Here is a 13277-nt window from a genome sequence, read left to right on the forward strand (position 1 = left end):
TTCCATCAGTGACCTCTGTCCAACCAGAGGCGTCGGATAGTCTACTGGAGGTGCTATGAAGCGCTTCCATCATTGAGCAACACCGTACCCTCATGGGTGCGGTGATTGAGAAGATTCAGTCCGCGAAGAGCGGACTGACCAAAGCCTGTGCGAGCATTCTAACAGGCTTTGAGGTAAGCGATGTATTTATGTGAAAAGAAAGTTATAGTATAGACGGTAGCCCCTGAGACTTTGTCCGGTGTTTGGAAAGAAAAGCCGAACAGAGGATCAAATAGCTATTCGCATGAAACTAGTCATACATGTCTTTGTGAATGAGTAGGCATCGCTACTGGCCGCAACTTCTCATGCTGCCGAAGTATCCGGACTGAAGCAGAAGCTGGAAGAACCGAGGAAGAGCTCGGCCGTGCGAAAAGCCAGCTGGAGAATACCCAAGGTATGTAATGATATTGTGTATGTCCAGAAGGGATGAATAATGTAAGATGATCACAGTGCCATGACATTTATTAGGCGCTGGCCGAGGCCGAGGAGAGAGCGGTAAATGAAAAGGCCGCCCGAGAAAAGCATGAGGCCAGGGTTGGTGAGGTCTAGTAGGAGCTCCAGGACGCAGTGAAGAAATGCGAGTCCTACGAGCGCCAGAATGCGGACCAAGAGTCCGAACTCGCTAAGGCCCGCCAAAGAGCACAAGAGGCCCGAGCTGTGGCACCCTAGCTCAGAGAAACCGGAACACCCCGGATTCCAGCCCAGAGATCGAGGAGAAGTCTCTGGAATACGACACTCTTGACATAGAACAAATCAGCTCTTATTACAAGAATAATAATAGAAGGGTCTGATGTTACAAAGAAGCACATCAGCACAGCGACACTACGCCTGTGATACTACACTTGCTCTATGCTGGCAGCAAAACAACTCTTAGCAGCACAATGTACTTGTAGCAGCGGAACAATGATGAAGGTGGTGAACTCCACTCCGCAGGGACTCTGGCTGGGACACGATCTATCTCGCATGCCCAACAACCAACGACAAGCAATCAAGCAATCATGGCATCACTTGCAATCTGGCATGACACGCCAGGTCAGTACATTGAATGTACTTGCAAGCTCACAACAACCATAAACATCAAGGCAAGCCAATAACATAGCATTTAACAGGTTAATTAAATTAACAACTATTATGATGAAACAACTACTAAGCATGGTATGAAACTGATACAATACTAATAAATCACCATCTCAGATTTCCATAACCATATCACTCTTGGCTAACCGGCCAAGCAATAAACCATCTCGATCACCTCGTGATCAAAACCAAACGGTGATTATTCCGGCGATCACAACCACGACCAACACTTGGTCTCAAACGGTGATCCTTCTGGCGATCACTACCACGACCAACACTTGGTCTCCAACATCATCATCAACATCCTGCCACTCTGTACTGCTCAACATATCAACATATAAAGCACCTATAAGTCATTCCATCATGTGAGTGTTGATCGAATGGTGTGACCTAGTACGAACCTATGCCCATGACTGAGGACGTGGCTATCGATAGATATAAATACACACACTCTGTAGAGGTAGCGCACTTTACCCACACCATGGAACCCATGGCCTAGCACTCCCATTCGGCTGGACCAATGGCATTCCAACAAAACCGATCTACTGCCATGACACTCTCCCGGCCACTCCGACTCACTCCCCACTAGGCTAGTACTAGGTGGACCGTGTCTACCAAAGACACAATGACCATCTTCGTCGCCAAAACGTCCCTGACGAGGACCGTCCCTCACGGGGACTAAGGGAGTCCTAGATTAGGGGGTATCCGGATAGCCGGATTATATCCTTTGGCCGGACTGTTCGACTATGAAGATACAAAATTGAAGACTTCGTCCTGTGTCCGGATGGGACTCTCCTTGGCATGGAAGGCAAGCTTGGCAATACGGATATGTAGATCTCCTTCCTTGTAACCGACTCTATGTAACCCTAGCCCCCTCCGGTGTCTATATAAACCGGAGGGTTTAGTCCGTAGGACCAGCAACAAACAATCATACCATAGGCTAGCCTATAGGGTTTAGCCTCTTCTTTCTCGTGGTAGATCAACTCTTGTAATACTCATATCATCAACATCAATCAAGCAGGAGTAGGACTTTACCTCCATCGAGAGGGCCCGAACCTGGGTAAAAACATCGTGTCCCCCGTCTCCTATTACCATCCGCCTAGACGCACAGTTCGGGACCCCCTACCCGGGATCCACCGGTTTTGACACCGAAATTGGTGCTTTCATTGAGAGATCCTCTGTGTCGTCATCGTTAGGCTGGATGGCTCCTTCAATCATCGATAGCAATGCAGTCCAGGGTGAGACTTTTCTCCCCGGACAGATCTTCATATTCGGTGGCTTCGCACTGCGGGCGAACTCGCTTGGCCATCTGGAGCAGATCGAGAGTTACGCCCCTGGCCACCAGGTCAGGTTTGGAAGCTTAAACTACATGGCCGACATCCGCGGAGACTTGATCTTTGACGGATTCAAGCCCCTGCCGAGTGCGCCGCACGGTCACGATGAGCATGATTTAGCTCTACCATCGGACAATGTTCAGGAGACCGCACCGGGAACCGCTCCGACCCTCAATTCGGAGCCAATTGCGCCATCCATGGACGGGTGGATAGACCCTGCCATGGAGGTCGCATTCTCAGTGGCGATCGAGCTGAGTATCGACCTTACCCTTCACGAGAGCCGTGACGCCAAACTGTTGGATTCTTCTCCGACCATGGACTCCGAACCGCCTGCGCCCGTGCCTATCGAATTCGACTGGGCGCAGATGATGGAGTTCACCTCCGCGGATATCTTTCAGCACTCGCCCTTCGGTGACATACTGAACTCATTAAGGTGTCTCTCCTTGTTAGGAGAGTCCTAGCCGAACTATGTCTGGTAGGATTGGGATGCGGATGACGAAGAAATTCGCCACCCACCCACCACCCACTTAGTAGCCATTGTCGACAATTTGACCGACATGCTTGACTTCGACTCTGAAGACATCAACGGTATGGACGACGTTGCAGGAGACGAACAAGAACCACTACCCACAGGGCACTGGACAGCCACCTCATCATATGATATATATATATGGTGGACACACCCAAAGAAGGCAATGGCGACGGGACAGCGGAGGATGACCCCTCCAAGAAGCAAAACAAGCGCTGACGTCAGCGGCGCCGCTCTAAGTCTCGCCAAGGCAAAAGCGGTGATACCGGCATAGGAGATAATAGCACTCCGGACAGTGCTGAAGATAACGACAATCCCCTCCAGCAAGATTTAGAGTAGGAGGATGGAGAAGCTAGCCCTCCCGGGAGAGCGGCAGATGGAGAGGCGGAGGATGATAATTACATGCTTCCCTCCGAAGACGAGGCAAGCCTCGACGATGACGAATTTGTCGTGCCTGAGGATCCCGTCGAGCAAGAGCGCTTCAAGCGCTGGCTTATAGCCACGGCAAATAGCCTTAAGAAAAAGAAACAACAGCTTCGAGCTGATCAAGATTTGCTAGCTGACAGACGGACTAAAGTCCTTGCGGCTGAGGATTATGAACTCGAACGCCTCTCCAGGAGTTACCCAAAGCACAGGTTGCTACCCCGACTGGAGGAGGAAGCATTAAAACCTACATCTCCAGCATATGACACGGCTGATCGGTCTACGGATCACCAAAGCAAAACACGCAAGATCGATCTATGGATCACGAGGGCGCGCCACTATGCGAGACGCTAACCGTCACGCCAGATACAGTAAAAGTAAATCCGGCAGGGCCGATCACAGCAGACAAGACACATTTGAGCTGCATCGCGATATAGCCCAGTACAGAGGCGCCGCACACTCCCTATGCTTAGTAATGTATCACCAAATCCCAGAGGGTTTCAAACCCGTAAATATCGAATCATACGACGGTACAACAGATCCTGCGGTATGGATCGAGGACTTCCTCCTGCACATCCACATGGCCCGCGGTGACGATCTACATGCCATCAAATACCTCCCACTCAAACTCAAAGGACCAGCTTGGCATTGGCTCAATAGCCTGTCAGCCAAATCCATTGGCTGTTGGGAAGATCTGGAAGCCGCATTCCTCGACAACTTCCATGGCACTTATGTGCGACCACCAGATGCCGATGCCTTGATCCACATAATTCAGCAGCCAGAGGAATCGGCCAGGCAGTTCTGGACACGGTTCCTGAAAAGGAAAAATCAAATCGTCGACTGTCCGGATGCAGAGGCCCTAGCAGCTTTTAAGCACAACATCCGCAACGAGTGGATCGCCCGACACCTTGGCCAGGAAAAGACAAAATCTATGGCAGCCCTCACGACACTCATGACCCGCTTTTGCGCGGGAGAGGACAGCTGGCTGGCTCGAAGCAATAACATATCAAAGAACCATAGTACTTCGGATACCAAGGATAGCAATGGCAGGTCACGTCGCAACAAACACAAGCGCCGCATCAACAGTGACAATACCGAGGATACGACAGTCAATGCCGGATTCAGAGGCTCTAAACCCGGTCAGCGGAAAAAGCCATTCAAAAGAAGCACTCCGGGCCTGTCCAGTTTGGACCGTATACTCGATCGCTCGTGTCAAATACACGGCACCCCCGACAAGCTAGCCAACCACATCAACAAGGAATGTTGGGTGTTCAAGCAGGCCGTCAAGTTAAATGCCAAAAACAAAGATAAGGGGTTACATAGCGATGATGAGGAGGAGCCCCGGTCGCCGAACACCGGAGGACAGAAGAGGTTCCCGACACAAGTGTGGACAGTTGACATGATATACGCAACCCACATCCCCAAGAGGGAGCGGAAGCGTGCGCTAAGGGACGTATATGCGTTGGAGCCAGTCGCCCCAAAGTTTAACCCATGGTCCTCCTGTCCGATCACCTTCGATCATAGGGACCACCCCACTAGTATCCGTCATGGCGGTTTCACCGCACTGGTCCTATACCCAATCATCGACGGATTTCACCTCACTCGAGTCCTTATGGACGGCGGCAGCAGCCTGAACCTGCTTTATCAGGACATAGTGCGAAAAATGGGTATAGACCCCTCAAGGATCAAATCCACAAAAACGACCTTCAAAGGCGTCATACCAGGTGTAGAAGCCCATTGCACAGGCTCAGTCACACTGGAAGTGGTCTTCGGATCCCCGGATATCTTCCAAAGCGAGGAGTTAATCTTCGATTTAGTCCCATTCCGTAGTGGCTATCATGCACTGCTAGGGCGAACCGCATTTGCGAGATTCAATGCGGTACCGCATTATGCATACCTCAAGCTCAAGATGCCAGGACCTCGGGGGGTCATCACAATCAATGGAAACACAGAGCGCTATCTCCGCACGGAGGAGCACACTGCGGCCCTCGCGCTAGAAGCACAAAGTAGCCTCTTCAGGCAATCCACCAGTTTAGTGATTAAACACCCGGACACCGTCAAGCGCGCCCGGAGTAATCTGCAACAAGACCGCTTGGCACGTTCCGAGCTCGCCTAGCAATGCGGCCCCCACCCCAGTCTCAGCCAAACGGCGAAATCCGTGCCACGCGTACATAATTACGCATTGAAAATACCATGGGCATAGGTGGGGGCACGACTACGGCACGCCCCAAAACGTGGCTCAACCGCACTAGGGGCTTCCCGCTTTGCTATTTTTTTCTCTCTTTCAGGACTTTACTCTCTGGAAATCCCGTTCGGCAGTATGATTGCCGGACACATGATACAACAACCAAGGAGGTAGAAAGCTAAGTCGCACCATGGAACTCCCAGGTGGTCTCTGATAATGAGTGAAATACATGCTTTAAATACCATTCCTCGGCTTGCCCTTGGAGGGGACATGTCAAATAGTCCCACTTTTTGCTTATCGCACTACTTGTATCATTCTTCTTCGACGCACCTTTTTGAATAAACAATGCATAGCACTAGACTATTACCGCATTCTCTATTCTTTTTTATATATATGTTCATTCATGACATTCAGCACCCATACACTCTGGTACGGCCAATACGCCAGGGGCTTAAGCGTACCCCATAATATGGCGTGAAAAGTCCGAACACTTTCAACAGTGCGGCACCCCGAACTTATAGCATTACATGCATCAGCTCCGAATCATGTCTTGGGTCAATAGTTGGGTTTGCCCGGCTCCCATGTTTGGTACCTTACAATCCGCTATATCGGCTAAGGTAGCGCTGGGAGAACTACTGCGATTGTGCCCCGGTTCATCTGGGCAAGCACCTCAGTAGAGAAAGCTAAAACTGACTGTCATGATAAGGCGAGAGCTGGTCGCTATTCGAGAGGTCTCTAGTCCCTAAAGACTTATGCCGCTTAGGGTGAGGAGTCGGCTTTGTCCGACTTAGGCGTGTATAGCGCCCCGAATTCGGCCTTCCAAATACTAGGGGCTTCCCCAAAATTTAAAATTGTAGACTTCTATGGCTAAGTGAGAGTGATAAAGCATTATAGTCCGATTGCCTTGTTCGTTGTGCTGAGCACCTCCCTCGAAGGACCCAACAATGGGAAAAAGAGTGCTCAGATTTATCCCGTACAACCCAGCACTCGTTGCATGGGGGCAGAAGCCGACGACTGGCCATCTCTCAGATTTGATAAACAGCCGCACAGAAGGTAATATTTTAAATTCAAACAAGCGTTGCATAGCGCAGATGAACAAGTTTTCATAATACAGGTTCATACGAGCAAGTTCATTCAAAAACTACATCCTTCGCACACTCGTCCGCCACAAGATGGGCACCCTCCAGGACACCCTCATAATACATTTTAGGGTGGCGATGCTCCTTGCCCTGCGGCGGCCCCTCCTTCACCAGCTTCTCGGCGTCCATCTTGGCCCAGTGCACCTTCGAAAGGGCAAAAGCCCGGCGTGCACCTTCGATGCAGACGGGCCGCTTTATGACTTCTAGCCGTGGGCAGGCATCCATAAGCCACCTCACCAAGCCAAAGTAGCTGTTGGGAAGGGAGTCGCCAGGCCACATCCGGACTATAAGGGCCCTCATGGCCTATTCGGCCGCCTTGTGCACCTCGACCAGTTGCTTCAGCTGGTCGCTCACAAGCATCGGGTGTTCGGTCCTAGTATACTGAGACCAGAACAACTTCTCTGTCGAGCTTCCCTCCTCGGCCTGGTAGTACTTTGCGGCATCCGACACGCTGCGAGGAAAATCCGCGAATGCTCCTAGAGAGCTCCGTACTCGGGTAAGTAACAAGTAATTTACTTTCAGATGCTTGCTTTGCATAATGAATGCCTTACCCGCTGTTATCTTCCTCATCGCCTCAATTTCCTGGAGGGCCTTTTGGGCTTCAGCCTTGACATGCTTTGTGCTCTTGAGGGCCGCGGAAAGCTCGAACTCTCGCTTCTTCGAGTCAAGCTCCAAAGTCTCGTGCTTCTTCATGAGAGCCTGGAGCTCTTGCTGCACCTCGCCCACCCGTGCCTCTTGTTTCTCCCGCTCGGTGCACTCCTCGTCCGCTTTGTTTTCGGCCTCGGATAGCGCTCGCTTCAGGGTCGCCACTTCGGTCGTGGCCCCTGGCACATCCATGATGATCCTATCATTTTGCAACCACATATTTTATATATATATATAGACAAGGTATTACTTACCTTTGTTCTCCTCGAGCTGCCTCTTGGCAAGGTCGAGTTCTTTCTCGGACCGCTCGAGGTTCTGCTTCAGTGCGGCGACCTCTGCAGTCAGTGCGGCAGAGGTTAGCAGCGAAGCCTGCATACGCATATAGACATACTTGTATTAGACTCCTGCAAATATTATTTGATCCTCTATTTGGCTTTTCTTTGTGAACACCAAACAGAGCATCAGGGGCTACTGTCTATGCGGTAATATTTTCCTATATTTTAAATACTTACCTCAAAGCTTGTTAGAAGGCTGGCACAGGCTTAAGTCAGTCCGCTCTTGGCGGACTGAACCTTCTTGATCACCGCACTCATAATAGTGTGGTGCTGTTCATCGATGGAAGCGCCGCAAAGCGCTCCCAGCAAGTTGTCCGGTGCCTCTGGATAGATAGTGGTCGCCAGCACGGGCGGCTTGCCCCTATTTGCAGGGGGCCACCTGCCGGAGTCCGGAACCACTGGAGGTTCAGGCGCGGTGTTTGGCTGAGGGCCGAACTTGGAGCCCTTGGGATTCTTGCTCCCTTTGCGCCTGGAGTCAGGAAGGTCGCCTTGAGGCGCCTCTAGGACTACCTCCCCTCGGTTCGGTGCCCCTTGAGACAATACCTCGACATTGTCTGTAGGGCGAGGAGAGGAGGCGGTTGGAAGTGACTCGCTATTCATATCCGACGAGTCCAAGGAACCGTCCGACGAGGATACATCGATGCGGGCTCGTGGCGGACAGCATGATCATATTTGACGTTAGGAGAAGCAGTGCAATAAAAGTATGCTATGAGTTACTCTGGTATCCGAATACTTACGACTTCCCCAGGGGCTTGGCCCTGAGTAACCACTCGTCTTCGCTGTCGGCGGCAGCGGTGGAACAGTCCAGAAGGAGAGTCCTTCCCTTCTTGGACCCTCCGGCCTCCCCGGTTGGGGCGGCTTTCCTTTTCCTGTCTCCCCCGGCTGGAGGGGGATAACCGTCATCTTCCTCCTCCTCGTTTTCATGGGAGGAGTGCGTCTCGGAGTTAACGGACGATGAGTCTGATACCACCTGGCACCGGGAACTCTTTTGGGTTCCCATGGCCTTCTTCTTGATCTTCTTCTCCGGCACCTCATAAGGAGCCGGAGTCCGCATCTCTGTCAGGAGAGCGTCTATAGGATCTTCGGGCAGAGGGGCCGGACAGTCAATCTGCTCCGATGTCTCCATCCAGTCCTGTCAAAGGCATGGGAGCTCAGACCCCGCACATGGTTAAACTATGGAAAATAAATACCCTATGAGGTGTACAAAACATACCGGATTCGTAGGGCGCGTCGCGCTTAGCCCGCAGTCCTCGATAAGGGGAGGGGGGACCTCGGCGCCCTTGAATAGCACCTTCCAGACGTCCTTATGCGTCATGTCGAAGAGCTCGCGTAGAGTCTGGTGCTGGGCCGTGTCAAACTCCCATAAGTTGAAAGCCCGTCGTTGGCACGGGAGGATCCGGCGGAAGAGCATGACCTGGACTATGTTGACAAGCTTGAGTTTCTTGCCAATCATGTTCCAGAAACACTTCTGGAGTCCGTCCAGCTCCACCGATGAGCCCCAGGACAGGCCCTTCTCCTTCCAGGAAGTGAGTCGCGTGGGGATTCCAGATCGAAACTCGGGGGGCGCCAACCAGTTGGTGTCGTGCGGCTCGGTGATGTAGAACCACCCCGATTGCCACCCCTTTATGGTCTCCACGTAGGAGCCCTCGAGCCATGTAACGTTGGGCATTTTGCCCACCATCGCTCTACCACATTCCGCTTGTTGGCCGCCTAATACCTTCGGTTTGACATTGAAGTTCTTCAGCCATAGGCCGAAGTGGGGCCAGACACGGAGGGAAGCCTCGCACACGATGATGAATGCCGAGATGTTGAGGATAAAATTCGGAGCTAGATCATGGAAGTCCAGCCCATAATAGAACATACGGCCATGGATGAATGGATGGAGGGGAAACCCCAGTCTGCGGATGAAGTGGGTTAGGAAAACCACCCTTTCGAAAGGTTCCGGGGTAGGGACGATCTGCCCCGCGGCTGGTAGCTGGTGCGCAATATCCGCGGCTAAGTATCCGGCCCCGCGCAGCCTTTTGATGTCTCCCTCCGTAACGGAGGAGACCATCCACTTGCCTCCCGCTCCGGACATGTTTGGAGAGGGTTGAGGAGAAGGATGTGGACTTGGGCGCTGGAGCTTGAGTGCGCGAGAATGGATGAGCAAGGAGGAAGAAGGCATGGGTAGAAAAAGGTGAACCCTTATCCCTTTATAAGGGCGGACGAAACTATGCGCCCCCACCAGCCTGGTAAAACTCGCTTATCCCCCAAGTGCCGTAATTGATGGCACAGTTGGGTTACCCACATCCGTAATGATGGGAATCCCGTAATAAGGGGACATGATCTCTGCTTCAACAAGACATGCCAAGGAAACCGCCTCGCAAAACATGCTGAGGTTGGTTGTGAAAAACGAATTGAATGGTGACCTGGCTGTGGTGTGATGTCACACTCCGGAATGCGTCGGCAGATTAGATTTGTGAAAATATTATTCTCTCTACGGTTGTATGTGGAACTTGTTTTGCAGAGCCGGACACGATCCTCGTGTTCAAAATCTTCTATGAAGTATTTGGAGGAGGAACCCACCTTGCAATGCCGAAGACAATCTGCACGCCAGACTCATCGTCATTGAAGCCTGGTTCAGGGGCTACTGAGGGAGTCCTGGATTAGGGGGTATCCGGACAGCCGGATTATATCCTTTGGCCAGAAAGTTGGACTATGAAGATACAAAATTGAAGACTTTGTCCCGTGTCCGGATGGGACTCTCTTTGGCGTGGAAGGCAAGCTTGGCAATACGGATATGTAGATCTTCTTCCTTGTAACCGACTCTGTGTAACCCTAGCCCCCTCCAGTGTCTATATAAACCGGAGGGTTTAGTCCGTCGAACCAACAACAAACAATCATACCATAGGCTAGCTTCTAGGTTTAGCCTCTTCGATCTCGTGGTAGATCAACTCTTGTAATACTCATATCATTAAGATCAATCAAGCAGGAGTAGGGTTTTACCTCCATCGAGAGGGTCCGAACCTGGGTAAAAACATCGTGTCCCCTGTCTCCTGTTACCATCCGCCTAGACGCATAGTTTGGGACCCCCTACCCGAGATCCGCCGGTTTTGACACTTACAGGGACCGGATCCATAACAACAACAACAACAACAGGCACACAATGATATGTCTGCTTTCCGGGCCAGGGTACCGCACGCTCATAACCTTCCCTCGTTGGAGGCACCGGCGAGAGGCACGACAATAGACCGCATTAGGGCCTTCCCATAAAGGCAAACATGGTTGCATTGGAAAAAGCCCGGTTCGGTGGCACCTGACCAACTTAATGACGGAATTTAACCCCAAAATATAATAGTAATGACTGATACTCCGATATCATCTATCAACCTATAATCCAAGTAATAGCAATATCCAACAAATAATCCAAAGTTGAATGTCGTCTCTCCAAAATACTCAGAGGACAACATAAAACTACTATAATGAATCCAAGAATGATAAGGCTACAACTCAAATATCAAGAACTAACTATCCAACTATGATCCACAACAAGCATCATCTCCAACATCAAACTCCAAAACATAATATCGACTAGCTTCATGATGAAACTAACACTAGCCAGTAATAATCCAAAGGCAACATGATATCCAAAGTAATACTCCAAATCATAATACCATCATGACATAATCATAATAGCCACTAAGAATCCAAAGGCAACATGTCATCCAAAGTATTACTCCAAAGCACAATACCACCATGAACATAATCAAAATAGCCACTAAGAATCCAAAGGCAACATGTCATCCACATAATCATCAAAATATAAGTCCTAGAATTCCAGGCAATATCATGGCAACATCTAGATCAAAACCATACTTCGAGAAATTCCATGAACAAATCATACATAGATAATGCAATATTTTAAACAAGTTCAAATAACTTAAACCATGTCACTCCTTTGCAATCATGCAAATGGAGGGTGTGGTTTTCCTGGGGTGGAAGAAATCACCGACAAGAAGTGCGAGAGGCTCACGGAAAGAATCGCCGAAAACGTTCTCTCCCGGAGGGGCTGATTAAGCGCAAAGGCAAAACGGTCATTTTCAGAATGCCAAAACATTGTGAAAAAGGTTCCATCGCAACGGGCTCGATGAAACGCAGAAGTGGGCTTTGGATTCACCTGATTTGGAGCTAGGAGTAGAAAGATATGAATGTTTTTCTACCAGGGACCTTTCTGCAATAAAATCCTCACAGACAGGCCCTTGACAGAAAAACTGAAACCGCCTTTTACTGGAATACGCCTTCTACAAGCGTAAAACATATTCTTAGCCGAAACAGGGGCAAAATATGCTTTGGAATCATGTAAACGTATTCCAGCTAATACGCTTTCAGAACTGAGGAAACGCATTTTAAGCCGAAGAAGATGGAAATGCGCTTTCCTAAAAGGAAAAGGTATCCAAAGGAATACGTGTCCACTTACTCCACGTCAGCAGAGTGCGGGGCCGGCCTCTGGGTCGCTGATGGGTGGGGGCCACGACATCTCTTCTCTCTCCTCCCGCCATCATCATCCTCCTCGCGACGGTCGCGACAGAAAGGCGAGGCCGGGCGAGGCCGGCGCTGGCCCCGTCGCCTCGGGCCACCCCTGGTGGAGCTCGGACCACCAGTGGGCTCGGGATGACGCCGCGCACCCGCCCCGGTGGTGCACGGGCGACGAGGAAGCCCAGAGCAAGAAGGAAGAAGGCCATGGCGGACAGAGGCTTCGGCCATGGATGGACAGGGGACAAGAGGTCGCCGGCAGTCAAGGGAAAGAGTTGAGAGGCTCCGCTAGAGTTCAACATCTCGCCGGGTGGTGGAGGGACGGAGTGAGGGAGTAAGCTTTGAGTGAATTTAGCCGGGGACCGGTGATGGCCGAGGCGGCTATGGGAGGGCTCTGGACCATCTCGAGCTCGGAGGAGAGGTTGGGGAGGTTTCTGGGAATGAGGCGAGGCTGATGAGATGCCCGGGAGGCCGCGGGGTGGTCTTATATAGCCGCGGGGCGAGGAGGACGAGCTGGCGTCGCCGTGGACGCATGGCCGGCGCCGCGGACGCGTGCCCACGCGCATGAGCTCGGAGGTGGGCGATGAGGGAGGCACAGTGGAGGCTCTCACGGGGCAGAGGCGGCCATGGGAGCACGGGGGGGATGACGACGGCGACGAAACTAGCCAAGACGCTACTATTCGTCTGTGGACGCGCGGTGTCTTGCGTCGGTGTGACGCCCGGATAATTAAACTACAGTAAACCCTTGTTAATGGTGCCATGTCATCACTTCACTTTTACTAATCCGCGGTTGATAAAAATCGCAATCCAAATTCAAGTTCAAACTAAAGTGCAAAATTCAACTTTCTCATGCAAAATAAAATGTTCAAAGTGTTACAAATATTCCATAATTATTTATGGTGGTGAGCCAACATTGTTTTAAATTCTTTAGTTGCTCCTAAGTATATATATCAGTGGCTAAAAACAATAATTAAATGCCTTTTATAAATTATAAAATATTAAACTAAATTTTTTTAGGTGTCAAGCTTTTTGTGGCAGTGCTCAATATTTCCTAGTGTT

At 50.8% G+C, this 13277-nt stretch overlaps 1 protein-coding gene across 3 annotated transcripts; it reads right to left on the minus strand.

The window, feature by feature from the left end:
- Positions 1-946: 946 nt before the first annotated feature.
- On the minus strand, positions 947-12897 carry LOC119288855. Of its 3 annotated transcripts, XR_005141310.1 has the most exons (3): positions 12163-12897; positions 11863-11986; positions 11462-11754 (listed from the first exon to the last, which is right to left on the minus strand). XR_005141310.1 is itself a non-coding variant. In XM_037568375.1 (2 exons), exons 1-2 carry the CDS (start codon positions 12782-12784, stop codon positions 1044-1046), a joined length of 633 nt encoding a protein of 210 aa, XP_037424272.1. In that variant the 5' UTR covers positions 12785-12897; the 3' UTR covers positions 947-1043. The 3 variants fall into 3 exon arrangements, 2 of the variants coding, with proteins under 2 accessions (XP_037424272.1, XP_037424271.1); XM_037568375.1 differs by lacking the exons at positions 11462-11754; positions 11863-11986 and adding an exon at positions 947-1054; XM_037568374.1 differs by having other exon boundaries at positions 11462-11986.
- Between the last annotated feature and the right edge of the window lie 380 nt (positions 12898-13277).

The sequence above is a fragment of the Triticum dicoccoides genome, chromosome 4A, assembly GCF_002162155.2.
Source record: "Triticum dicoccoides isolate Atlit2015 ecotype Zavitan chromosome 4A, WEW_v2.0, whole genome shotgun sequence".
In the NCBI taxonomy this organism is placed as follows: domain Eukaryota; kingdom Viridiplantae; phylum Streptophyta; class Magnoliopsida; order Poales; family Poaceae; genus Triticum; species Triticum dicoccoides.

Bases quoted from the DNA above. Each gene is read 5' to 3' on its own strand.
- LOC119288855 (XM_037568374.1), bottom strand. From the start codon at position 12,784: ATGCGCGTGGGCACGCGTCCGCGGCGCCGGCCATGCGTCCACGGCGAC.